Source organism: Rattus norvegicus, chromosome 6 (genome assembly GCF_021556685.1).
Source record: "Rattus norvegicus strain SHRSP/BbbUtx chromosome 6, alternate assembly SHRSP_T2T, whole genome shotgun sequence".
Classification (NCBI taxonomy): Eukaryota; Metazoa; Chordata; class Mammalia; order Rodentia; family Muridae; genus Rattus; species Rattus norvegicus.
Genome location: NC_141539.1, coordinates 137,229,891 through 137,257,489, shown reverse-complemented (window position 1 = coordinate 137,257,489; position 27,599 = coordinate 137,229,891). Strand labels below are relative to the sequence as shown.

General features: G+C 56.8%; 1 protein-coding gene across 4 annotated transcripts in view; it reads right to left on the bottom strand.

Annotated features, from left to right (window-relative positions):
- The window catches only part of Kif26a (kinesin family member 26A), a 35,993-nt gene extending 11,825 nt beyond the window's left edge, over positions 1-24,168 (bottom strand). For all 4 annotated transcript variants that reach the window (NM_001414931.1, NM_001170348.2, XM_087553567.1 and 1 more), the window contains 5 exon segments: positions 1,282-1,471; positions 7,089-7,279; positions 12,784-13,209; positions 23,415-23,657; positions 23,970-24,168. In NM_001414931.1, coding sequence (NP_001401860.1) covers positions 1,282-1,471; positions 7,089-7,279; positions 12,784-13,209; positions 23,415-23,657; positions 23,970-24,011 — 1,092 coding nt within the window. In that variant the 5' untranslated portion in view covers positions 24,012-24,168.
- Positions 24,169-27,599: the final 3,431 nt, after the last annotated feature.

Below are 27,599 nucleotides of genomic sequence, written 5' to 3'. Positions count from 1 at the left end.
TTCAAATTCGCACAGCAGGGTCCAGAATTGAGAGGCTTGTCTGAGTCAACTCGACTACACTCCCTAGCTACACTGAACATGTGCGTGGCTCCCACGCCAACTGCCTGCTCTCAACCTCAGGCTGGTCTATTTCCCATACTCCGCTCCACCAGAGGCTACTCCCTCCAGCAGACTGCCTTGAGGAAACCATGGGGTGTGGCCCCACCCCAGGGGAAGGGAGGAGCCAGGAGACTTGGCTTCCAGCCACCAATTAGCATTCTGAGAGGAGGCAGAGGGGAATGAAAGCTGCCCAAGATGCTAACAGGGTACACAGTGAAGTCAGCCTGGCGAGGGCGAAGGAGCCCCAGACCCTCCCACTCGCCTGTCTGGACAGCCCTGTCTGGAGGGCTCTTCCTTCCTCTGGGGCTCTACCACAGGAGGAGGCCTCCCTTTGGGAAGGAAGGCCACAAACACATGGCTTCCTTTCTGGTACCTATTTAGGAGTTTACCCCCCCCACACGAGCCAGTGCTGACCATGTGTGCAAGAGTCAAGCATGCAGGGCTGGTGCCAACTCAGGGATGGCTGCACTGGGCAAGGTGGAGCAGGCCCAACTCTGTAATTCTCGGGATGCCTAGGAGGGGAAGGCCACACTTGGGAGCAGGCCAGAGGTCAGCAAAACTCTCCCACAGTGGTTCTAAGAGTCTGGCTCCCCACCTCACCCAAGCATCAGTTGCATGATCCTGCCACAGAAGTACCCCATAGAGCCTGGGGGACAGAACTTCTCCCTCAGAGAGGTGCCGGCCATAGGAACCAAATCAGAAGGCTTGGGGGGAACTCTGGAGCCAACCAGCTTGTCCCATCACCACACAGGGTGCATACCCTTTCCAGACCTCAGTCTCCTCCAGTCTGAAACCCACCGGCTGGGTTGCCTGGATAACGGACTCAGGAACGCTGAGGGGGTCCCACCTGCCTCCTCCTTGCCCAGCCCCGCTCAAAGCAGCATCCGGTGTGTGTGGGGGGGCAGGGGGGGATGAGCAAGAACGATCAGCTCCCACCCCAAAACACCACATGGCTACCCTGGAACAAGCCCCTGGGACCGGAAGACATCATTCTTCCCATCATTTCTCACAGCTCCACAGACTCCCCATGCCCTTCCGGGTGCCACGCCCCAGAGGTACGTTCTCCCTCTCCGTAGCGCTGCCAGTTGTCTTACCGTGACTCTGGAGAAGAAAACGGGGGCCCTCTACCTCCTACATTTTATCTGAGAGCCCGGCCTCCCCACCTCCAGGCACGGGACCTACCTTTCCAAAGTTGCTGGGGTTTTCCTTGGCCTTGGAGGCGGCCCTGAGCAGGCAGGGGGGCACCGGGGGCGGCCACAGCTGCAGAGTGCCACTGAAGTCCGTGGCGTAAGTGGATGAACCTCGAGCAGAGGGTGCAGGCGGTGGCGGGTGCTTCTTGCGCTTAGAGGCCAGGCTGAGCTTCTGGGCAGCCCTGGGGAGGAGAGGAGGGCACTCAGGGTGTGCGCCACCAGCTACCCCTGTCACTCAGTCACTGTGCCTATGTCCACAGCAGGCTGCCCCATCTCAGACCCCATCAGCCATGTGGAGAGTCACTCTGAGTAAACAGCCAGACATTCTTACAGTCGCACGGCCCAAACTTCGGTTTTCTGAGTGGGATCCCAGGATGGGGCCACAGGCGGGACAATCCGTGTGGACATAGGACCACATTCTGCTCTGTGCTGAGCTCTGAAACCACAGGCTTCCACCCTAGCTATCCACACTTTCTTCATGCTGGCCCTATCCCAGGGACAGGAGGGTCAGGTGTCTGTCCTGGGATGGGCTTTCCCACAACCCCAGACCCCTGCAACAGTTGTCCCCACTGCCCCCCCCCCAGTATACCTGGCCCTGAAAAGTCCTCTCTAGTCAAGTCTCAGGCTCCTCCTACCTTGCCTGTGGACCATGAAAACGGCACGGCCCAACCCACGCCTCCAACACAGAGACCCAAGAATATCACTAGATTTTACATTACGCACACCATGAAGCTGAGCCTCTCTCCCCGGGCCTGTCACCGCTTTCCAAAGGAGGAGACCTGGGTGGTGGCAGGTGACCAGGACGAGAAAGCTATCTAACCAGTTCCGCCTCTCCCCAACATGCCCAAATGTCCCCCACCCATGCTGTATCCCACCCCCATCCCTCTAGGCCTCCCAAGTCCCAATTTTTCTTCCTCAGGAGGATCCGACATGCAGGAGCCCAGAGCCTGGGCCCCCTTGGCACCTCCCACCACGTTGCTGGCGCTCTGGTAACCGCTCTCATCTTTAATAGGAGTTGTCTTTCAAGAGGCCCCAGGGGCAGCTTCCTCCTAGCGAGGTGTCATCACAGAAAATAAAAGTAATCTACGATGCATGGCGGAGTCTTTAACTGAGCCGAGCACAGCGGCACCGTGTGCTGCAGACTGGGCAAAGTAGGGGTGGTGGTCTGCCCAGGAAGACCCTGGGCCCCAGAACCTGGAGTTCTCTGCCAGTGGTCGTACCTGCACCCTGGGGGTGCCCTAAGCATCTGCCTTGTACCTGCCTGAGCCTGTGTTTGCGAAGCTCAAATGAGCCTTGTGAGAAAGCATCTCAGCTTCTTAACTCCTTTCGTAGTAGCACATGGCAAAACATGGGCAAGAAGGGAGGACACTGTTACCCACCACTGTGTATGCTGAAAATTGTGAGGTCAAACCTTCATGGGTCCCACACTACTCCTGTGGAGGGTGGCGGGGAGTCACAGGACAAGGACAATGGCTGGGAAGGGCCACAGCAGGAGAGCCAGCACCAGCTCAGGGCCTCTTCATGCCTTCCAACACCTATCTGGGCCCTCACTCCAGATCCCACCCCAATAGCCTCAGAAAAAAAGCCCCAGTTCTGCCTCAGAAAGCAGTGTTATTTCCAGGTCTGATCAAGACAGGGAAGGCATGACCCCCCCCTGCCTGGCACTGCCCAGGGCTGCCTGGGCAGGACAAGGAGACTTCCTGGAGTAGCTTTTTTGCCTGTAAGTAGGCAAGGAAAACCTATTCCTAGGGTTTGGAGACAGTACATGGGGGCTGCCAAATATTCTCCTGGGGTTGGGGGTGTGGTGAGCTCCCTCCCAAGGTGCCTACACTGGTCAGCAGACAGCAGAAGCCAAGGCACGCCCACTCTGAACCAGCCTCCAGGTCAGGCAGGGCCCCAGTGCAATCTTTAAAGAAGGATATGGGGGTGGGAGGTTGGGGGAGGGCACCCATACCTCGAGGTATGTAGAGGCTGGTGGAGAACAGACAGCTGGAACGAGATGGCGGCCAGGAACAAGGCTGGGTAGGCCACTGGGACTATAGACAACCCTGCCCTTGGTAACACCCTCAGAAGCCAAAGACCACAGCACAGGTAGGTATTAGCTGCCCTGGGCGTCTCCTGTGCATGGCCAGCTCCTGGGTCTGACCTGACTTACAGCAGCAGACAGGTGGGAGCCAGCAGCTGCCAGAGCCAGCCTAGCCCCTAGGTACCTGCTTTATGGCTCACCACTCACAAAGCATGACTCCCAGCCGTTCTCTGGCCAACATACCAGGACAAGTACCTGGTCTTTGATGAAAATAGACAGATTTCCATCAACCTCCCAAGCCTTCCAGGGTTTGGCTTTAGGGAGTCACAGAGGCTAGGACTGACCCTGAGGATCCCAGTTTGGTAAAGACACAAACCTGGGATCTAAGCAGCAAGAACACACACACACACACCACACACTCACACAGACACACACACACACCACACACACACATACACACACAGTCACACACACACTCACACACATATACACATACACACAGAAACACACACACAGACACACACACACACACCACACACACACATACACAGTCACACACATATACACATACACACACAAACACAAACACACACACACACACACACACACACACACACAAATTGGTCTCACCAAGGCTAAGAAAAGATAGGGTATCATACCCAGGGCCAGCAAGACCACCACACTGTGAGGAAGTGGCAGCCCTGGAGCACTGGGGTATGCAGAGAGGAATGGGCAAATCTGAACAGGCTTCCCCCTGATGAAAAACCAAAAAGATGGGAGCTTCCAAACAGCTCTCAGGGATCACCACCTCTAGGAAGACCATCCTAATGCCCCAATGCAGACCCTAGCCCTAAGTTTCCTGTTCTATAGAACCACTCTCGCCTGAGACTTCTGGAGAGACCCGAGCTCACGGGAAGCCTGGCACACGCCTACGCTGGGGACGTGAATGACCAGGTTTGTGACCGCAAGCCTGAACATCAAGCAACCCCAGATCCATCATTCTCTGGTCACCGACTCGTGAGAACAGAAAGCAAGAAAAAAAACTTCCCGTCTCATAAAGAAAACTTACGTCTTTCAAAGAGGAAGCTACTTTAGAAGCACCTGGGCTTAACACAAGGTCTCTGAACATCTGAAAGGTAGTTTGTTCCCTTGGCGGCCAGATGCTGCCAATCCAAAGCTTCCCTAAGTCAAGAGGTTGGCGGGTACGGCAGGATCACGCACCGAGCCTCCTTCCCTATAGCAGACCTGCCATCTGCAGGATCTACCTTTTGAGGGCCTGGAGTACTCACTGGGAGCTCCTCAGTGGATCAAAGGAACTCAGGACCTGATTAGAGGGAGGTGTCACCAAAGGTCTTCTAGGGCAGCGGCCACCGGAGGGTCTTACCCGGAGGCTGGAACAAGTGAGAGACTTCTCTGGCAAGTCCCCCGACCTGATAGCTCAGGCCCAGCTTCAGAGCCTCTACACAGCTGCCAGCTAGATCCAAACATGGGTCCAGAAAAGCTGCCTCCCCCTGTCAGATGTTCCCAAGATATGTAGATTCTGGGTGCCAGGGGTAACCCATATTCACCAAGAGCGTTAGGACAGCTAGGCAGGCATGCTGTGCTCATTAACCAGAGCAGCAGAGAGAGGGGAGACTGCTAGCTACACAGCAGTTAGAGGGTTTAGAGCATGGATGTCAGGGTCACAGCAGTCCCCACCGAGTGTGGCCTCAAATTTATGACTGGGAAGGTATATCAGATCAGTGCTTAACCACAGGTCCAGCGGAGGGGATGCTACTCCACCCCTCCCCCAACTCCCGGGCTCCCCGGTACCCTTGGGACTACAGTGTACAGCGGGCACGGCACACTGAAGTGGTTGAGGATGGCTTGAGTTGGTTGTTCAGCCTGGAGAAAAAAGTCAGGGCAAGGGCAGAGCCCTCAGGGCTGTAAGATTTGAGAACCAGAACTGCTGAGCTCACCCTACTCTCCCCGCACGGCACAGATGCCTCTATCACTACATCTCCTCAGCCCTTGAAGCCCTCAGAGAGAGAGCAGCTCTCTGATCTGGCCTCCATCCAAGGCCACCTTCACAGATTCCAGACACACACACATCCGCCACATACACACACACCATTGTGCAAGACTCCCAAGGGATCAGCGAGGATCACTCCACTGGTGAGTTCAGAGGGTGAGGGCAGAAGCACAGCACCTGCTCAGTATGAGCGGTGGGGTGGGGAGGGGCCGCAGTTCTACTGCCTCCTGAGCACGCTGGACAAGCCCCTCTGCAACTCCAAGTCTCTCCCTTACCCACAATGCTAGGCAGTGGTTACAAAGTTGCAAAGCTCACAGGGGTGAGCCTCCCACAAGCAATCTCCGCCCTATTGGACACTACTTGCAGAAACACCTACACTAAACCTGACCCTCAAGAAGCCACACGTCATGACCCTCAAGAAGCCACACGTCAAAGGTCAGGAAGCCACTGATACTCAGAGTGACTCCCATTTCACCTCCACACGCACATACACACTCACGCACACGCACGCCGGCACACACACAGGCTGGCACTCTGCTTTGGGAAACCTGCCTCCAGCCCCCAACCAAGTCCACTTGTTTCTTTGTTTCTATGGTAACTTTCCAAGGTCAGGGTGTTGCTCAGGCAGAGGAACCTCCATAGCCTGGGATGAGACAAAAGGCAGCCAGCAGCTGCTGCCTGCTGCCGGGCAGTGTGGCTAATGAGCCAGTGGGAGGGGGCCACTCACACCACACACACTGTGTCAAGACGCTCCAGGGGCCTCAGAATCAGAGTGCTGGGTGGTACCCAGACTCAGGACCAATGTCTTTGTAAACACTTTCCAACAGATCTGAGCATTTCGAAACCTCAGACCAAGTACTGTGCCAGGAGTGTAGCCCCCACAAAGGCCACCAAATCCTCAAAGCAAAGGCCCTTGAAACCAGAACTGAACAGGATAAGACATGGCCAGCTATTAGCCCCTCATGCCCAGTCCCTAGACACCACCCGGGCTGCTGCTGGCACACGGGAGGCTCTCAGGCAGACTGTCCCCATCTGCATCCGACTGGGCTGGTTGCTGAGGCGGCATCAGTCACAGCAGCATTCATCAGCCAGCCCTGACAATGCCCTAATCACATGCCCCGTCACGCCCCCCCATCAGGCCCTCAAGTCCCCCCGGACCAGGGCTGATAAGACAGCTTCTGCACACTGCCCAGCGTGATACGGACGAGCTTATCAGCGCCCATTCGGGCTGTTAATGGGACAGTGACCCCCAGCTGGCTGCCATTACCTCTCATTATGGCCATTACATCCTTTAATCCCTGTTCCCTCAGGCTGTCCAGCCTTGGGTCTGTAGAACCAAAGGCTTTGCCTTGGGCTGGGGAAACACTCTCCAACCATCCCCTGGCCAAGCTCCCTCACCCATCCACTGGCCAAATTCAGGGAGAGAGGGGTCCTGCTCTCACCTCCCACCTTGAAATACTTCTCTCCCTCTGGCCAGACCACCACAACCACACCACCTTACATCCTCAAGCTGGGCATCCTGGAGGGAAGGGGTCAAACCACAGCACCATCACTTCTATGCACCGAAGCTCTAGGCCCTAGACAGGTACCCTTGAAAGGTGCCCCTCGAGGCCAGCCAGGATTCTCGCAGGCCCCACTCTTCCGTCAACTGAGTAAGCCACAGTTCCTTCTCCCAAGAGTAGGACATACGCCAGGAACCAAGAACTCAAGGCTTCAATTCCCCAACAATACACTGCAGCTTGTGTGACCCCAGAGGACCTACCTTATAAAGAAAGAGGCCGCTGCCGATGGAGCTGTGGAACCCCCTGCTGAAGTGCCTGGGGCTGGGGTAACCAGGGCTGTCGTGCATGCTGTCCCTCGGCCCCACGCCTTAGACATGCGATCGGAGCCTGCTGTTGGGGGACAGTCTCGGACAGTGTCGGCCACAGCCACAGCAGCTACAGCAGCCTCGGCCTGGAGGAAGGAGAAATCCACATAAGGAACAGGCAAGTGACAAGACCCATCACCCCGGGCTGAGTACCCTCACTTACCCCTAGACACCCCCCCACACACACACACATACACACACGCACACACACTTGCAAAATCCTGCCTATACGACTGGAAATCACAGCCAGAAGACTGGGACCTTCAGCCTGGACCTATGTTCCCACCTCAGGCATGGGACAGGTCTACCCCAGCCATGGAGGAAAATGCAGACCTCACCTGGGGCTGATTTTACAGCCCTTCTCAAGCCCTGTAGTGACCACAGAGGTCAGGCAGATAGACCTCTGCCCCTCATCCCTGGGCCATCTGGGAGCACCCAGAGGTACAATTATACAAGTCACCGCAATAAATATTTGGCATGAGTGCTAATTGTCCCCCATGTGATAACGTCTGACACTCTACTGTCTGAAATACAACTCTGGCATTTCCAACTAATTAGCAAAAATAAATTCTAGAAAGGGAGAGGCCCTCAGCATGGTGCACGAATATAATTAAATGTTCCCAGGACAGTTTGCACATGATGTTTACCTGCCCCTCAGGCTCCTGGGGCAGCGGGGACTCAAGCCCTAGCAGAGAAGGACAGGCAGCTGGTCTCTTCCCAGAAAGCCCCAGGCCCCTTGGACTCCCAAATACCCTCTCTACTCAGCCAATATGGCCTGTGTCTCAGATGACAGAAGACTGGATGCCCAGGCTGAGAGGGCACGGGCCTGGTATAGTGACCCTGGGATGAGCTCAGTACTCCCAGGATCTCTCAAAGGATGTAGCCCTGAGACCACGTGTGGAACCTCTGTAGAACAAGCCACCTTGTACCCAGAGATCTTAACAGTGCAGGGCAGTTACCCTCCTCACAGCAAAGGCCTCATCCTGAAGGACCCCAGCCAGGAGATGGAGCAGACTCTCTCTGCCTGTAAAAGTCCCAAGCCCACCCCAAGCCTTGAACCAGTGCCAGCCCAGCACCTTCCTAGCCCCCCGTGGTACCCAGTACCCCAGAAAGTCCATAGCTAAAAAGGGCAAACCTGGAATGGCTTACCAAGCATCTATCAGCTACATGCCCATAGGTGTTTGGGACAACAGTCCTAAACGTGCCTCAGAACCCAGGGCTCTTCTCTGAGCCACTCCCTCGCCCCAACGTGGATCCCTTTTAAACTACCTATGAAAGGCCGAACTGCTTAGTCAGGAAGAGGGGCATGGGAAATAATTAACATGTAAGTTATAAGGCTGACAATATGTGGTCTGAGTCCTTTGGCTGAGCATTTACTAGGCACAGCAGACAGAGCCTAGGGACTTGGGGAGGAGAGGTGTCCATCCCACAGCTAACCTATAGTCCGTGATGGCGGTGCTGGGACCCAGGGCCCACAACCCCTGGTCCAACTGCCGGGCACTGAGGATCAAAGCAAGAGCATTGCAGGGGGCCTGAGCTGCTGCCCCATCCCCCACATGGCCCTTCTACCCACTCCCTTAGGCCCAGCCACCCCGGGCATCCACACGGGTACCAGAGCCTTCGGCCATCTGACCCCACCTGCGCCACCAGTCCTCCCCACACTGACCTGTCTCAGGAGTCCCGCACGTGACTTGGTTCCACCGTCCCACCAGCTGCCATGATGCAGCTCTGTCCATCAGGACGGCCACTGCCAACTCCTGCCGGAAGCAGAGCCTGGGAGAGCCAAAAGAAGCCGTCCCAAAGCGAGTGCAGAGCAGCGGTGGTGTGGGCGAGGGATGGGGGACCACGGCACAGGCACAACAGGGCGGGGGGGAGGATGCGGGTGGGCAGCCAAACAGAAAGTGTGATGGAGACACAGCAGCAACGAAGGAAAAGTGTGGAGAGAGGAGAGCAGCGTGAGGCCAGCCCCGGCTAAGGGAAGCTACAGAGAAATGACTGCATCACAGCCTGGGTAGCACCCACATGGAGGCGAGACACTGCAGAACCTAAGCAGGCTGGTCTCTGTGGTACACCAGGGCTCTGCGGAAGCCAGTTTGAGAAAGACAGACTAGCCTTCCTCGGCAGCCCTCTGAGCTCTGCATCTAGGGGGTTCTGGCATGGGAAGCACAGTGCCTTCTAGGACTCCCTGCCCCACCGACGTCCTGCTGGGTGCTCCTGTGAGGGAATGTTACACCCTTATTCTTGCTTGCCTGCTCCTCTCCTGGGCCTCATTACCCAGGGGCCTCCAGGGCCTGGCATAAGAGGGGAAGTCCTGGACCTTCAGTGCATTGTCCCCACCCACACTACAGAAGCAAGCTCAATGGGGCTTCACACGGAAGAGGAGGCCACCTCACCAACCCCCACTACACAGGGAGATAAACTGATGGCTGGACAGGGGTGTCAGCAACAAGTTAGAGGATTCCATCGACAGCCAGGCTATACAGCTCAGAGGGAGCCCTCCACCTCCAATATCCACCTAAGGTCTCTATTAACTGCAAGCGGCAGGCTCTGTACACAGCTCTGAGTAGGAAGCAAGCAGGGAACCCGAGGACAGTGCCACCCAACCACCGTGCAGTGGGGAGCCCTAGTTCCTTGAGGCCTCTCTGATGTCAACTGTGCCATCTCAAACCAACCAAGGGGTCGGGAGGTTGAGTCCTGTCTTGGAGAGTCTGCTACAAGATGAGAACAGGTTTCTTGACCTCCGAGGGGGCTTCTGATTGTGGGACATGCCACAAGATGGCATTGGGGAGACCACACGTGAGATCATCCTCATCTGTCACAACAGGACCTCTGCCTGGGTGGATGTCTCTCGACCTTAAAGCTGTAACCCTTTAATCCCGTTCCTCACCACTTGGTGAACCCCCAACCATAAAATTATCTCTGTTGCTACTTCAGAGCTGTAACTCTGCTACCGTTACGAACTGTCATGTAAACATCGGATATCCAGTGGTCTCAGGCCACCCCTGGGATGCAATGGACGCTCGACGGTGAAATGATCAGGAAAGGGCACCTCTCTGAACAAGCGTGAAGGACAGCCAGGCCCTCACAGGGGTCACTGGTGGGAGGGGAGGTTCAGAGGACATCCTTCAACCTGTCCATGCCAGTGTGTCACCCATCCACGGGGCAGGTTCATGTCACGTGATGTACTTATGCCCCGAGGATACCTGTCATGGCAGTCTCCTCCAAGGGAGATGCTCCCTCCAAACCCAAGTAAGATGTGGCTGTGGCTTGGGTTCAATAAAGCTGTGTAGTCCAACAGCTTCTCGACCTGCTGAAACTCGGGGTCACAAGGTCAACTGGACTACACTCACACCCAGACGCAGGACCCAGGGCAGCTCTCAGTGACACGGTCAGCACCTAGAATGTTCCAGGCCTTGTGGGTGGCTCCAGAGGGCCCCGGGAGTCATAGGTCACACCATCCCCTCTAAGGACCAGCTCTCCTCCCTGACCACTTTCCTGGCCCTGTCCTCCCCACCCCTGTAGGATGCAGGCCAAGCTGTCTAAACCACCTGTGGGAACCAATCCACCTAATCGGCCCCATCAGGCCACCGGCCATTTGTGACAGCCTCACAACCCATCTCTCCAGAAGTGTTTAATAGCAGAGGGCCCAGGCGGTACTTGATCATCAGTGATCGACGCCCTGCTTCAAGGGACATTGTCTCATCTGCAGCCTAAGGTTCTATTTATGGTTCTAATAATCTCCCTATTGATCGTCAGGATTGTTCTCTAATTATAAATCCATTCCCACCTTTTCCCAAACACAATCGATGTGCGTGTGCAACGAGAAGCGAGGGCCTTAAGTGCCCACGTTTTATGACAGGTAGGCCTTGGTCAGGCTAAAAGCCAACGACCGACCCTCCCGGAGTTCTCCCCCATCACCACACCAAGGCATGAAGGCTGTCAGCAAAAGCCTAGGTCCATGCCTGCTCAGACCTAAGGCTATGGCCAGTTCATCAATGGGACCACCCAACACCCCTTCAGATCAGTGTCTTGGGTCTGAGCACATCACCTGAGGTTTCCTTTAAGATCCAGCTCAGTGTCACCTCCTCTAGGGATTATTTAATTCGCCTGAACAGTCAGGGGGGCGTCTGCGCTCTACCCAGGGGTTCTCTTCCCTGCTCCACAGGCAGCTGGAGCCTCCCTACAGTATGGTAAGGGAGGAGAGCTAGGCCACGATCAGGGTGGCACTCCAATCCCAAGGACAGATGGCCTCAAAAGATGACCCCCAGAACAAAGCCCAGGGACCAGCTCCAGCTTGGACAGAATTCTCAGCACAGCCTACATCCAAGAGCAAAGTCCAGCCAATAAGTTGCACCCACCCCAGAGAAGCCTACAGTCAAGACAATGGGAGGAACCTTCCTTACATGGGAGACTATATCAACACTGCCCAGTGGCTCTGGGGTCCCTGCGCACCTCTACCCATCTCCTTGAAATGTCACCAGACACACAGACCAAGGGTGAGAGCCAACCAGCCCACATCAGGGACTTTGCCAACTCCCCAAGCCTGCACAGCTGGCTGCCGTGTGCCTGTAATGCACACCCTAAATGCTACCTCAGGAGCAGGATTCCTCGGCAAGATCCTACAAGATCCTCTGCTGTCGGCGTTCCAGGGAGCAACCACGGTGGGGGAGCGCTACTCCATGTAGCCACGCACCCATGATCCACAACAGTCTGTCCCTGCCCGGCTTCATGTCCCCCAATCCTGCCTCTTCTCCCATAAGACATCATGCCTCGATCCTGATAGATCTATTTATACCTTCTCTACCTAAGGATTCCCCCAACTATGGTCACCGGAGGAACGCAGACCAACAGTTCAAAGTGCGGTGCCCTCTTGCTGGGCACTGTGAGCCCTCAGACTAAGCCCTCAACAAGCAGGGGTCTGTGCCCCCAGCACACTGCCCCTGGAGAAAGGGCTATGTCAACCAGGGCTCGCACAGAGTGCTGGCCCTGCTGGTGTCAGGCCTTTCCAGGGTCCAGTCGTAGATCATCTGTGATACCCACCCAAGGGGACCTCTGGGCCGACAGCATGACTCTCTCAGTCTGCACCCTGGGACTCCACGGACCAGGTGGGAAACTGGCGACACGGGAAGTTGGAGGGACAGCAAGAGGTGCACGTAGACAATGCCCCAGAAAACCACTCCCAGCCAGGGATTTCTGAGATGGATTGAGGGGAGCCAGGCCTTCAACCTAAACATCGATGCCAGCAACTGTGAAACTTGCTGTGTACTCTAGGCTCTGTCTTCCGTCCATGGGGCAAGTCTATGTCACCCAAGCTGTGCCTCTGGGGACAACCTGACCCAGCAGCTTCTCAAAGGAAGGTGTCCTCTGCAAACCCAAGACCAGACAAAGCTCATCCCAGGAGTCCTTGGTTCTTCCATCAGCCCACAGCATCACGGGAAATCGAAAACGGAGAGTTAGCCAAAAAGTATCCCTGACTTCCCCAGGCTTTCAGTGGCCCCGCTAATACCATACTACAGGGCACCCAAACGTGGTCGGGGGCCTAAAAGGTAGTCAGTTGGGATCCAGTGGCTCACCTACCCAGAACACTCACCAGGCAAGTTGGTGGTAAGAAGCTGTTGACCCTTGAGAGGCTCCACACGCCCTCCAGGCACTGCTGGGCTTGTATGGTGACTGTACTCAGTGCTCCCCCAAGGCCTGCTGGGGCCACGGACACCTGGACGCTGGGGCCAGATGGCCAAGCTGCTGCCTTTCTCCTGTCAGGTCCCACAGGGGGCTGCCTCCCCATGAGGCCCACTGGTCCAGGTGGGTCCCTAGGGCTGGGAGCTCCAAGGCCTCCTCGGGAAGCATCAGGGTCCTCGTGGCTGGCCGGGGTCTGTAACAGGCGCAGGGCTTCCCGGGTGAGCTGGTGTAGATGCGTGGTGCACACGTCACAGCGGCTCTCAGTGTCAGGGCGGCATGATGGCTGAACCCCAGAGGCCGGGAGCTTGTCAAGCAGCAGGGTAGAGAGGCAAGGATCCTGGGGACAGCAAGGGACAGCCATCAGTGCTCAGGTATGCGGAGAGCCCATCACCCCAGCTCATGCTGTAGCCAGAGCAACATCATCCGTAACCTTATTATGGCCCAAACTATTTCATCCACATGAGCCCAGCAGGAAGATAATTATCGGAGTTAATACTGAGGTTCCCTGTGCCCTTGACAGCCACCTTCCCCACCATCACTAACCATGCTGGTTCATGGCTAACAAGCCGCGTCTGTAGCTCCCTGACAACTAGCTTATTTGTAAAGACACTGGTTCAGGGCCTGGCAGGGGGCTGACCAGAAGCGGCCTCCAGGGCTCCCTTCCCTCTGCTTTCTCTCATGGGACAGAGACCACATCCCTGTTGTTGCAACCTCCAGCCAGCCCTGGTAGAGAGTGAGAGCACAATGAGACAGGGTACTTGCGTGAATGTCTCTTGGCCAAGTCCCCGGAGAGAGTGTGGCCATCTCTAACCCTGGTAGCAGTAGGGATGGCATGCATGGCTCATTGTCCTGAGCAAGGGGTGCCCAGTAACACTGTCCAGAGATGGGCAAGGAGGCCCCTCAAAGCAGGCTGTAGGTCAGGAGGATAAGATTCCCACCCAGAGAGAGGACACCGCCTCCCGGAGGGACAATACTTCACAGAAGGGATGCAGCACCCTGTATGGACACAGCACACCTCCTACAGAGAGACTGGGGCTGGGCCGGGCTCAGAGTGACCTAACTAGAAGCAAAACACCCATCCTGATCCAATTCTCTGCTCTCCTGCCCTGGCCCAATTAGCCCAGTCCCTTAGACAAATGCTGCCTACTGCAGCTACAGCTGTCTCCCTGATAAGAGCCCAGAATCATTTCTCAGCGGTCCATTCCGCTAGCTCCAGCTTGCCCCAGTTTCGGGCAGTTCCATCCAGTAAGCTGACCATACAGGTCCAGAGGGTCTTCTCACAACGCCTGACTCCAACAACAGCAGCCTCCCGCAGATATACCCATTTCTCAGACTAGGAGGCTGAGGCCAGCCGTCCCACCCACGCGTCTCATTTATCCCAGAAATGCATGTATCCTCAGTGCGCCCAGGGGCTGCTCGCCTGTTCCCATAAAAAGCGGCGAAGGCTGTGGACAAAGCAGCCAGTACGGCGAGAGGCGGGGGGCCTGTCGTGACTAAGGTCTTTCTTCCTTGGCCCCATTTCCACCCACAGCCCAAGGCAGATAAAAGAGTGACCTCTGTCAGACCCAGTATCATGCCAGCTGCCTGATTTATGGAATACTCTGTAAATTCTGGATGGTTTCCAGGCTGAGAGGTGCCTGGCAGATCAGGTCCCCGTCAGCTGACGCCTCTGGAATTCACCAGACTCATCACGTAAGGGGGCCTTGCAGGGCAAGAGAGGTCCCCAGAGATGGCACAGGGGTGGAGGTTGGGGTGGGGTGATCCCAGCCAATGGCCCAGCCCCAGGTGGAGGGCAGTAGGGCCTGCTTCCAGTTTGGATCTTCTGCTTTAATTTTCCACTCAGCAGGGGCTGCGAAGGGAAGGAAGTGTGGCCTGGTGCAGCCATTAACTCAGCTTGAAAGGGGCCCGCCAGCCCAGAGCAAGCTCCAGCCTAGAATCCAGGCCCAGCTACCCTTTGTTCTGAGCCTTCTGAACAGGCCTGGAGGCCTCGGCCTGTCTTAGGGACCACAGTCTCTGAAGTAATCCTGTCCCCAAGAATGAAAGCTAAGTCTAAGGGCTGGGCAGAGGGGAGGAGAGCCCACTAGCCCCACCAACACAGGGAGGCAGAGAGTGGGAGAGAAGCCCATCTGGCCATCAAGAGCAGAAGAGAGTGGACCACCATGTTCAGGTCCCCACGAGAAGGTGGCCAAAAGTCATTTGCTCATCTTGTACCTCTCCAGAGTGGGCTGTGGTTCTGAAGGACCCAGCCCCATAGTGGCTCTGCTGTCTGTGGGCCTCAGTGCTGTGGGTCACAATCCCCACGCCCACCCCAACTGCAACGTAGTGTGCAGTAGGCCCTGGGCATCTGAGACAGGAGCCTTCCTTCCAACAGGTGCATTGCACACTGGTCCCTGCTGCATAAGCTCCTAGTGGGTCAGAGCCCTTGGCCAAGACCCAGGTTGGGGGCCAAGAGCCCTCTTGTATAAGTAGCCAAGTCAGTGTTTTTGGTCCCCTCACCACCACCACCCATGTTGGGGAGGCCACCTCACCAGTCCTGATCACACAACAGGGTGATCAGGCTGCTCAAACACACTACGTTGCAGTCGGGGTGGGCGTGGGGATCATGACCCACAGCTCTGAGGCCTGCAGAGAGCAGAGCCACTATGGGCCTGGGTCCTTCAGAACCACAGCCCACTCTGGAGAGGTATAAGACCTTGTCTTTGGGAGCAGCTGAGGGGAAGAGGAGATTGAACAGAACCAAGCTTCTCAAAGAATAGTCAGGGCTCCAGGAAGAGACTGCATACACGTGCACGCGCGCACACTGCCCCACACAAACACCCCCCCACAACAACCACCCACACACACACCCGGTTCCAGCAAGGCCCTCACTCAGATGGACAAAGGCCTTGCGGCAGCCACCAAATTCCCCAGCCCTGCCCCCCTCCCACCAGCAAACCCTGTTTGCCTGAACTTCCTCTAGCTGTAAGGAGCACACAGCATGCATCAGGGACGGAGGTGGGGGTCCAGGAGAAACTGTCGGGACCAGGCTTCCTTTCCCAGCCACCCCTGCAGCTCAGTGTCCGGGGAGCCCAAGCCCCCAGGGGTCCTAGCCCAGGTTCAGGATTTTAACTCAGAATCCCCAGCCACTGGGCCTGTTACTTCTGAAACCCATTGCTTCCAGACAGACAGTAATTACTCCATTGCAAAATATTACTTTTAATTTCCGCTTTATGGTCTAATTAAACAGATATTTTACTTGTGCTTGGGAAAGTATTTTTCTTAATTTGATTCAATTTAGCACTGTGCACAACCCACCCATCACGCGGTGGGTTTTAGGGAGCCTCCCGTTTAAAAATGATGAGGTTTTTGGGCTTTTATTTTGTTTCTGGGGTCTGGAAGTTGCTGTAAGTAATCCTTCCATTTTCTCTTAGGAGAAGGAAAGGTATCCTGGCTCCACGGCTGGTCGAGCTTCGCCCAGAGGTCAGGGCAAACACAGACCCTCCCTGGGCCCTGCCAACCATCCATTTCTGCAAATGGGAACTTGGCACCCGTGCAGGGCCGATACGAGGCTTAGGCCTAGAATGCCCACGCTCCTGACACCCTGGTGTCCCCCCCACTGCACCACCACACAAGTACAAGAGAGGGAGCGGGCGAGTGTGAGCAACCTGTGACTACAGTGCCTGCTACCTCAACCTCCCTTCCTTCCCACACAGAGCATTCTGGGCTATGACCCTGTACAGCAACTGTTTCCGGAGTTGACAACAGGTCCAGGAAGGGACTCCCAGTGGCCTGCTGTTAAACATTCCTATGTCTCGTGCAGCCTGGCAGGATGGTCCAGGGCTCAACTTTCCAGCCTGGAAACTGGCAGGCACACCCAGGCTGTCCCAGTACCCCCCGCCCTACCAGGCACCTCACTAGAGGCTCAGACTCTCCAGCTTACTGGCCTATAGCCCAGCCCACACAGCACCGACCGGCACGCCACCCATAGCCCTGTGCCAGGGGAAGCCCAGCTGGACAACTCAGGACAGACTCACTCATTGAGAGCCTCCCCCTCAATAGCCACCCTGTTCTCCACGGGGAACCCCCATAAGATGCTAGAGACGGGGGTGGGTCACAGATAGCCTCGGCTGTGTGACACAGTGGCTAATCAGGACCCTACCTGAAGTGGCATACACCATACTCTGTGACAGAGTCCTGGGCACTCATTCAACCGCACAGGCTATGGTCATTAGACAGAGAACATAGCCCCGTGTGCCTCAGTTTCCCCCCCACTGGACCACCAGGCGGCAAAGCATCCCCTGAGGCTGCAATGCTTCCCCACTGCCAGTGTAGGGTACAGAACCTCCTGAAGCTGGAACACAGTGGGGTTTGCTTAACTCTGGAGACAGCTGAAACTCACCAGGAAAGGGACAGGTGCAGAATCTGAGTCAGGCCCCTGCTATGCAGTCCCAGGCAGAGCCCCAGAGACCACCACATGCAGGTGGCCACAGAGGGGCCGTGGCCACAGAGGGGCCCCGCCCATTACCACCCTCCAACAGGGGCTGTCTGGGTGTCCTGGGCTATATCACAGGGACATTCCTAACCTACACCTTTCAACCAAGGCTTTTTGAGCCATCCAAACCCCAGCCATGGCCCCAGAACCCAAATGCAGCTCCATCCATCACACCCAGCCTGGCTGCCATCTATGACTGCCTCGGTATGAGCTCCAGACACACCCAGGTCACAGCTCTGAGGCCGAGTCTCTGGTTACACTTGCGCCATCCCGATTGGTCTGATAGTAACCTGCAGATGCTGCCCTCCAGGCCCTCGGCACTCTGTTCAGGAGGTTTCCACCCCCTGCCTCACTACACCAGAAAAAAGACCTGTGGGCCTGCACGCTCAGAGGGCTTCAGGCAGCATGCTAAAGCAAGACTAGGAGTCTGTCTGGGGTGCTCTGGCCTTGCCACACTTCCAGCTACCCACCAGGTCTTGGGGTACCTATAGAAATGAGGAGTCCTAATCCTGTAAGAGATTGCCCACTCATATTGCCAAGCCCAAATCGCCTGCCAGGCAGGACCCATCCCCTCTCTGCCCATCCATCATCCTACAGAAGTGGAACGACGGGCAGGCTAGGCCCCTGGTATCATCGGGAATCCAACAACTTGACAAAGCCCTGAGTCTCCACCTCTACCGAAGGCCACCTTGTCTGACCTCCTTAGGAAGGCCAGAGAAACCGAAGCACGTCCCTCAGGCCACACAGCCTGAGCAGCAGAACTGAAGCTCCGACTCCAGGGTCCCCACCCCATGGCCTCACCCCTTCCAGCCTCCCTTTAAGCCCAGCCCCTTCTGCCTGTGCAGATCAGGTTTCAGGGTCTGGAGATCAGAAAGCTGGAGTCAGACCTCCGGATGCCTCCTCTTGTGGGAGCAGACACAGGGAGAGAGGAGGAGAGGCAGACAAGAACAAGACAGGCCTTATGGCTGCACTAAAAGCAAGAACACTGAGTGACTTTAGGACAGCACGGCAAAGACTTTTTGAGTTCCACACTAACCGAGCCTATGAAACCCAACAGGAAGGAACCCAAGGCTGGGCTGCAGGGAGGCAGAGGTGGGCCAACAGAACAGAGGGGCGCCCACCCAGCAGTCCAGGCCCTGCACATGTCCAGTGTGGCACGCTCCACCCGGAAACTGGAGACAACTCAGGCTGACCCTGCTGCCGGAGTCAGAGGTCAAGCAAACAGTCAGCAGAAGCAGCCATCTGAATCTGGGCAGGGCCAACACCAGGCCTGGCCCTGGGCTACACACATGACTAACAGACCACTAGCTCTAGCACAGGGACCTACAAAACCACGCCCACCCTCAGCGGGATGCTACCACCGGGCAGGAGCAAGACAAGGCTGGGGGCCTCTCACAGGGAGCCAGCTGCCCAATAAACAGCCTTGGGCTCCCTGACCACAGAGGTTCACATCTGAAAGATGCTGTCCGGGGGGATAGATACAGTGTATTCATCTGCAGACTCCTACAGAGAGCCAGGGCAAGGTTTCCAAACCAGGAGCAAGGGTGACTCCTCTTTGGACCTTGTAGAAACAGATGGCGAGACTGAGTCTGTGGGCTCCCCTTGCCCCATTGCTCACTCGGATGGGAAAGGAGAGACTGAACTCAGCAGTGGCAGAGGCTAGACCACCCACCTGGCTGTTAGCAAGAATCCGGGCGGGGTCAGGCCAGTCTTCCCCACCTGCCCTGCACTGCTCAAGTTCCCCGTGATGTGAAAGAAACAGTGAAGCTAAGCCAAGGCCTGCTCACTCACTCAGGGCCTTGAGCACAAAGGCTGTGTGGTAGCTTCCAGGAGTGAAACAATGTAAACTAAAAACAAAATGATTTGACTAACACACAGTCTAACATGAACACACAGGAACACAGATCACTTCCCTTAAGAGAACAGTGCCACGAGGTTGGTTGTCTGGAGTTAGGAGACCTACTGCGAGCTTCCAGCTTCCCGGCAGTTAAAGCAAGTGAGAACTAGACCTTCAATGAAATTAAGACAAGAACCAGCTCCCCCAATTACCTTCCGGGAAAGGTCCTTCTGGGACACCAGAGGGAGGTTTTGAAAATCCTACTTACTACAAACCATCGCCAGAACCTTCAGTTTGCCTGAGCCACCCAAAGTGCCCCGGAAATTCTACAACCTCCGTCTCCACATTGCCACCTGTCCTGAGAGGGCGGCGAGAGCAGCGACCACTGATTTCTTGCCTAGCTTCATGTATGACAGTCAGCCTTCCTGACAGAAGACATGCATGCATACACGCACTCAGGGGTGTATACACACACACACACACACACACACCCCTCAAAAGGACGCTTGTACCAGATACCCCAGGTATGCAAAATAATTATTCCCACACTTCCCCAGCAGAAGCTCAAAGGGCAAAAAAAAAAAAAAAATCACACTCTTAAGCCTAAGTTCTTCCCCAAGTACCCCTTACCCCCAACCCAATGCTGGAAACCCCAGGCCAGCAAAACAGGTAAGAAAGACAGATGCTATTAGAGACCTACTCATTGCCACAAACTGAGAGAAACAGGGAAGACAATACAGGGAACTGCAGACGTTGGAGGGTAAGGCTGAGCTACCAGGCTCCTCCAGGTCCCACCTGGACCCCAGAGTAGCATAAATCTCTGAGCACCTCCAGTCCAGTCCTGAAAAGGACACCTCCCTGCTGAGTCACCTCAACCCCAGCCAGCCAGCCCCAGGGAGCACCAACCCCTCTCACACCTCCCCTAGCTGACACCTGGGCTCAGCTGGGAAACGTGCTGACGCCAGGGCCCCACCCAGCAAGGCCCCAGGCATAAACTGGGCCTGGCTCCAAAGATCAAGGAAGGTGGCAGCCTTAAGGGTGAGGGGTGCTAGCTATCCCAGGAAGCAACTTCCGACTCAGAGAAACCAGCCTCCCTCCGAGATCGCCCAGAGCCGTAACCTGTTGTGGGGGAGAACGACGGTCTGACCTCCCCACAAAACACGATGCAACCAGAGCTGGGGACCCGTGCAGCCAGACCATGCTTGCCCGGCCTTTCCAGAGAAGGCGACCTGGTGAGAAAGGGCCAAGACACAAATGGTGTCAGGATGAAATGAGTTCATACCAAGGCACTAAGGTTAGACCACAGGGATGGCGGCAAGTCTCCAGGCCCCAACCCTCCAGAGCTGGCTCCTGTGGGTCTGGAGGATCCACGAAACGGGAGCTATAGAGGGACCAGCACCAAAAGATCCAGCCTTTGTCAGCCTCATCCACAGCTCCACACAGGAAGGCAGAGGCCACAGCAAAGAAACAAGGACGTCGGGAGACAGGAGGATGAAACTCCATCCGCATGAGCAGGAGCCCTGCAAGACCTAAATGAGAATCAATCATTTTCCCATTGGGGAATCATCAATTCAGCTTCACTATTGACAACCAAAGAATGTCACGGCCCGGGAGGAGTCACCACCTCTGAGTAACTCTCTGGGCATCATTTGGGATGGCCCCTAAGCGACAGCAAGACATCCTTTGTAGGGGAGAAGCATTACCCTCCTCTGGGACCATCACCTTAAGGGACACACAGACAGAATCCAGTCCAGCAGCCTTCAGGGGTGACCGTGCATGAGGCACGAGAACAAAGTCTAGCCATTCAGCTGTTTAACAAGCATTTACACGTGACTAATCCGCCTACCCTGACAAAGTTACTGCTTGAAGGTGGTACCCTGGACCACAACAGAACCTTGTGGCTGTTTCACTGTAGAAGACTGGACACAGAAAAGATGGGGTTGGAGACTCAGACAGCAGAGTAAATAAAGACCTGGGCTTTGGCTCTTTGGTGGAAGGTACTATGCTGTAAGCCCCAAACAGAAGTCACGGATAGGAATACCTGAAATGGACCACAGCAGGGAGATGACCAGGTGGGCTCCAATTTCGTCATCCAATAGCCACGATGGGACACAAAGACCCAGAATGAGGGTGACCCTCAAGCCCACCTCAGAACCAGAGTTCTGTCCTATGCGCATGCAAGGCAGGCGACAGGTGACTAGTCTAACAGGAGAGCAGCCAAGAACGCTGAGAGACCCTGCCAGGAGGGGAAGTCTCTGCTAGAGAAAGGTAGGCCAAAAGTTAATGGTGACAAGTTCTTCACAAGCACAGCACGCTACCAGGCTGCCTCCTTGGCCCTACTCCTCCTTCTTATGCTGAGATTAGACAACAGTCCCCAAGCCCAGGTTCTAACCACCCAGGGGTTCCGGCTTCAACCTCCAACCAGCAGCCTAGCAGACCCACAGAGGCAGATGTGAGCTTCAGGTAAACTCCCCTACAAGCTGTGGAGTGCTGTCCTCATGGGAGAGTGTTCCTGTCCCTACAACCAGAATTAAAGAGTAGAGCCCTCGAAGGATCCTAGCTCTCCACCCTAAATCCTTAGCATTGCCTTGCCCTTGGAGAATAGAACTACCAGAGCCCACCCACAGAGCATGTGCGTGTGCGTGTGCTTGTGTGTGTGTACACAGTGGTCAATCAAGGGCTATGGTTGCAGCCCCTTGTGGCCCACGCTGACAACATAACAGCGGTATCCACTGAAATCCTAGGGTTCAGGTACAACACGTGTGCCCCAGGGCATTTGATTTCTCTCTGGAGAAAAATGAATAGCAAAGCCTTCCTATCCTGAGCACAGCACCCCACAGGTTAGATAGTATTCCTTGAACAGATCAAAGCCTCTTTGTGTGACCAGACTAAACACACAGTAGATAAGATGTTCAAAGCCGCACAAAGCCTTGGCCAGCACCCTGGTTTGCCCACCAGGCCTGGGTTAGGACAAGCAAGCCTTAACTGGAAGGGTGGAGGAGCAGCTTAAATCAAAAACCACATGCAGAAACTTGGAGAAGGACAGCAGTGTGCACAGGAGAAAGCCACAAATTCCATCGATGGCCCCCAACTCCACCAGTCCACTACTGAGACGGCAGCTTCCTTAACTAGGGCTCCATCCACCATCCAGTCAGCTGGGGCCTGGCAGCATCCCAAGGCAAAGCACAGTCCCAGAGTGAGGAGGCAGCTCGGCTCCTACATCAGTTTGCGTCCTGAAGCACCTCCGGAGCACACCCTAGGGCCCTCTCTGGGATCCTCCAGGCCAGCGAAGGCTGGTTGCCACTGGCAAAGGACGAACAATACCCTCGGTCAGTCACACCCCATACAGGCCCACAGGTCTAGCTGGTCTGAGAGGCTGTTAACATCCCTACCACAGACAAGCCAGGGGACCTGGAGAGGTGCCCAGAACAGACACACCTGCCTGGCATCCACCATATCTGACCAGACCCAGAGGAAGCCGGGTCTCTCATCCTCACCGCGGCTGCACTGACAGGAAGGGGATCACAAGCCCTTCCCAAGGACTCCCTTACAGAGGCTGAAGGTCAGAAGCAGCTTCCTGTGGAGACCCCCACACCCCTGCCTTGCACACTTCCAGGGACCATTGTTCCCTGGAACAATGGTCCTGTTCTTTACATGCCTGGCAAAACTGGCCGGAAAGCCCATTAGACTCCTCTCCCACCAGCACTTGCAGTCATGCTGCAGCCTGGGAAACCCAGAGTCTCCATAGTCAATACCCACACGGAAAGCCTAGGCCCAAATGGCAGAGTCAGGGCAGGACACAGGCCCATAACAGACACTGGGTAAGTATGGGACAAGGCCACAGAATGGGGGCCCACTCTCTCGTCTTTTATGCCTTCTCTATACGGGCATGCCAGTGTCCAGATGCCCAAAGTGCCACACCGAGAAAAGCCCTGCCCCGAGCGAAGTCCCCACCCCACCCCTCACGCCCCACCCCGTCTTCCCCTTTTCTACCCCTCCCAAACACAGACTAGCTCCAGCTGTGGGACATCTGTGGCTAGGAAAGAAATGTACCCAACCCCCCTCTGACACGCAGCAGGACTCCTAGGGTGAGGTGCGCCAACACACTCTTGCAGACTAAGGTATAGGGGCCCACATTGAACCAGCCAGGCTCCAAGCCTCAGCCCCAGCCCCAAAGACTTCCAAGTTCCAGCTCTTCCCTGTCTGAGGTATGGCCTGAAGTGGGATCACTTACCCGTAGAGGAGTCCCGGGCCCGCTGACCAACTTCCACGCCTGTCGTTTGAGCTCCACGAGCTTCGTGTGGCAGTGGCGGCACCACCCGCCCCCACCGGTCGAGTGGCCCTGCTCTGCGCTGGCTCCCGCGCCCTCCGGAGCAGGGCGGCTGCTGCATAGGTCTTGGTCGAGCCCGGCGGGCAGCCTCTTGCGCGGAGATACCTCAAGCGGCGGGGACTCTCGAGCCGATCGGCACTCAGCCACCTGCGGGGGTTGGAGATGGGACAGTAAGCCCAAGGCTTCGCGCGGCGCCACTGCTGGACTCCACGCGGCCGACTCCAGAACCCGTCGCTCATGCCCCTAAAGCCACGCTCGCGCAAAAGTTAGGGCGCTGGATGCAACGCCAGGGGTCCCTGACGAAGAAGCCCCAATCCGACGCTCCGCGCCCTGTCCCGATCCGCTCCAAGCCCCACCCCTAGAGGGCGCCGTACACCCCGTTAGCATCCTCGTTGTCCTGGGCTCTGAACCCGGTGCCCGCGGATCCCGGCCGCCCGCCCCGAGCAGGGCCTTGCGTACCGCGGGCTGCACCGCACACAAGGAGGCGCCGCGGCCGACCATGGCACGGACGCAGGAAGGGATACGTTGGCTCTCGGGGCGCAGTGGCTACGTGATCCGGCCCAGGGGCATCCCCATGGCCAGGCCTGCTGCTCTGAAGTTGGCAGTGCAGGCGAGTGGCGGAGAGCACGCTGTGGACGCGGCCGGCTTGCTCCGGGACAGGCTGGGCGGGGGCGGGGGCGGGCCAAGGCTTGTAGAGGGAGGGAAGGGGGCGGGACGCCAGAGCGCCGCCCCCACCCTGAGCAGAGCCAAGTGGGCGGGGGTCCTGCTCCTCCTTGCGGCCCCGCCTACTGCTAGAACCCCCAACCTGTTAGTTGAGTGCGGATGCGGGAGGGGCGGTGGTGGCTGCAGAGACCCAAGTTACGCGCGCGCATGCGCCTCTCTCCTTCCTGAGCAAGGATGGAGTGCGCCTCCTGGGAGGCACCCAACACTCTCATCACTTTGCGAGCGGGAAAACTGAAGCTTTTGCCCAAGGTCGCACAGCGAGGAAGCTGGAGTGGAGAATTGGGGCAATGAAAGGGGCTGGAGCCCGGCCAACAGCTTCCCCAGAGCACCCAGTGCACTTCGAGTGTTGTCTGGCCACGCTCTGGCTCCAACAGTCTCTCATGGGTGAGGATCTGCGTTTCAAGAAGTGCAGTGAGCGGCTACAAGCTGTCTGGAAATGTCCTTGCAGCCGCGCCTGTGCCTGAAAGTGGATTGCTGGCCGAGCCGCCTGGGAAGTGGGGGAAGCGAGGCGGCTGGCCCTGGGGGTGTGCTGGACCTGTTGTCTGCCGGCCTGGCAGATGGGGAGTTAGCTCCGGAATTAATTGCCTGTTTGTCTCTGACCAAGAGGTCTCCCCTCTTCCCCAGCGACCAGTTGCTCTCGCCCAAGTCAGACCCCAAATGTCACCACCATCTGAAGTCGCAGGGGACTCCGGCCCAAGCTTTGGATCAGCCCAAAACCCCAGATTGGAGCTAAGGGGGCTCTGCGGCGAGGCTCCCCGTGACACAAGCGCCACCTGCCGGCTGTCGTGCGCACAGGGTTTGAGGGTGCAGAGACAGGACGCCACGCGTTCTGAGCGCTGAGCTTTTCCGCTGGAGGCTGAGACTTGGGACAGCTGAGCCAGGATGATTCAAGGAAAGACCCTGGCCGGGCATCCTCAGAGCAGTCAGACCTTCGCACGGTATAGGGTCTGTCAAATGACCTCTCCTTTCTGTTCAACTCTCCTTTCCCCACCCCGACCCTGCTTACTTAGCCCTCCACTCCTATGCACTATTGGTCAAGAGTGGGATGAAGATCCCGTTTTCCAGGTCATCTATGACTTAAAAGAGTCTGTAAACACGACAGGAAGTAATCAATAAAGTGAGAACGAGCTCCCCACTTTCTGCAACCCCCAAGCCTTCAGGCCCTTCTCAGACTTGTGAAGGAAGACAGGCAGGCGTCAGCCCACCCTGGGATCTGGGTAGCCTCAGGCACCACCCTCCTCAGTCCGCCTCTGTAAACACTACAAACAGCGTCACCCCGCCTCTCTATGGCACTGAAACAAACACCCATGGCCTGGGAGGCTCACGCATTGTTATTGGCACACACACACACACACACACACACACACACACACACACATTACACATTACACACACACACTCAAACACACACTCACTCCTCACACGGACACCAAGAAGCATCACCCGAAACCCAGACCCTGCGCTCATGATGGACCACACCCGCAACTTCACTTCCCCGCACCACCGCGGCTCTTCGGGAAGCATACTCTACATTCGAGTTCCCAAAGGACACAAAAACACAGCCTCGCAAGACTCCGGGGTGTACCAAGCATCTGGAATGATCTCAGAAACTCAGATCACCTCCCCCTAGCCTTTTCCTTGCCCATCCATGCAAGGTGAGAAGCGGGATCTCTGCGCTACGCTCTCCTTGGAAGATCGCTGCTCAAGGCTCGGGTTCCAGTGCAGCCTGGACTAGAAAGAGAGAATCAAGCAGCACCAGCCCGGGAAAGTGCAGTCTCCGAGCGCGTGCAGACTCCACCCGGGACCTGCCGCGTTTTCGCGGTGCTGAGCAGCAAAGTCGCGGGACGGCGTCACCACTGCCAGCCCGGCCCCGCGAGCTCTCACCTTGCCTCGCCGCCGCAGTAGGTGACTGGTGAAACCCAGGATGATGTCCGAATCCAGGCAAAGCGACCCCATCTCCAGCAGGCTTGGAACCTTTCGGGGCGCGCCGCGGGGCGGCTCGGGGGACCCCGGCAACGCCATGGAGGAGTGGACCGTGGACAGCGGCCCCGAGCGTCTCCCGCCGCCGCCGCCGTAACCACCCCTCCCGCGCGCTCCCTGGCCGCGCGCCCGCCGTCGCCGAGCCCGGCACGGCGCCCGCCGCCCACCAGGCCCCCAGTCCTCGGCGGCCGGCGCCCCCCAGCCCTGCGCTTGCTCCGCGCCGCGCGCCCGCGCCGACAGCCCCGCCCGCCCGCCCGCGCCGACAGCGCCCCCTCAGCCCCGGCGGCGAGCGGGACACGTGGACCCGAGTTGGGGAGAGGTGTGTAGAAGAGAATGGGGGACCAAGACCTCGCCAGGTCTACACCTATCTGACTTCCGCACCCAAGGACACCAGGACTTTTTGCGGTGGGCTCTGGCATCTGGAAGGGACACCACAACCAAGTTGGGCTCCTGGAAACCTCTGCAGATAAGGGACATCTTTCCAGCTTCACTCTATCCTGTTCTAGGCATTTTGGGGCACGGTCTCCAAAGGGGACAAAAAAAAGGCAAGACAGCCAAGCAGGCAGACTCAGGGAGGTAAATGACCCTGTGCTCCCAATAACGCACACGCTCCGAAGCACTTCCGTCTGGGGCAGTGCTTAGGAACGCTTGCTGCCCAAGCCAGCTAGGACACAAACTCTGACGCTTTAAAGTCTCGCAGGGTAGGGTGTGTGAGAGAGATCACAACGTCTGGGCGGAGGGTCAGTCCAGGAGAGAAAGGTTGCCTAAATGATCTAACCCTGCCCCCCAGGTCTTTAGAGGTAGAGGGTTTCAGAAACAAGAGCACAGGAAACTGGAACAGGACCTGGAGAGACAGCAGGTACAGGGGAGAAGACATCTTTAGAGGCCAGGCTAGGCTGCTGAATGCCCCCACCCCCGTACCCTCCAGACTCCACTACAGAGAACCTTGGAATCTCTTCATCCCGGCTCTGGGGTCCTTGGCTTGACTCCTCCCCCACCCACCCCCACCCCTGTGACAGGTAGAGATAAGTGTCACAGCCTGCCATGCCAGGGGGCCTGTGGTTCTGCTTCCAACATGCTAGTCTAAATGCCTTGCTTGGGAAAGCCTGCAAAGACAGCAGCCCATGTCTGTGCAGCTTCTAAACTGGAAAGGAACGAGAGGGGCAATGGACCCTTCTACTCCAATAACCATCCACAGTCTGGGACAGGGACAGGACAAGCAACTAAAGGGAATGAATGGAGCACCACCACCCCTACCCCCAAGCTCCGTTCAGGGAGCCCAGGCTCCAATAGGATACCAGGCTTCCTCTCAGGGAAACCGCTCCTGTCTCCATCACACCACACACACCCCCACCCAGTCCCTCCCGAGCCCCTGAACCTTAGGAG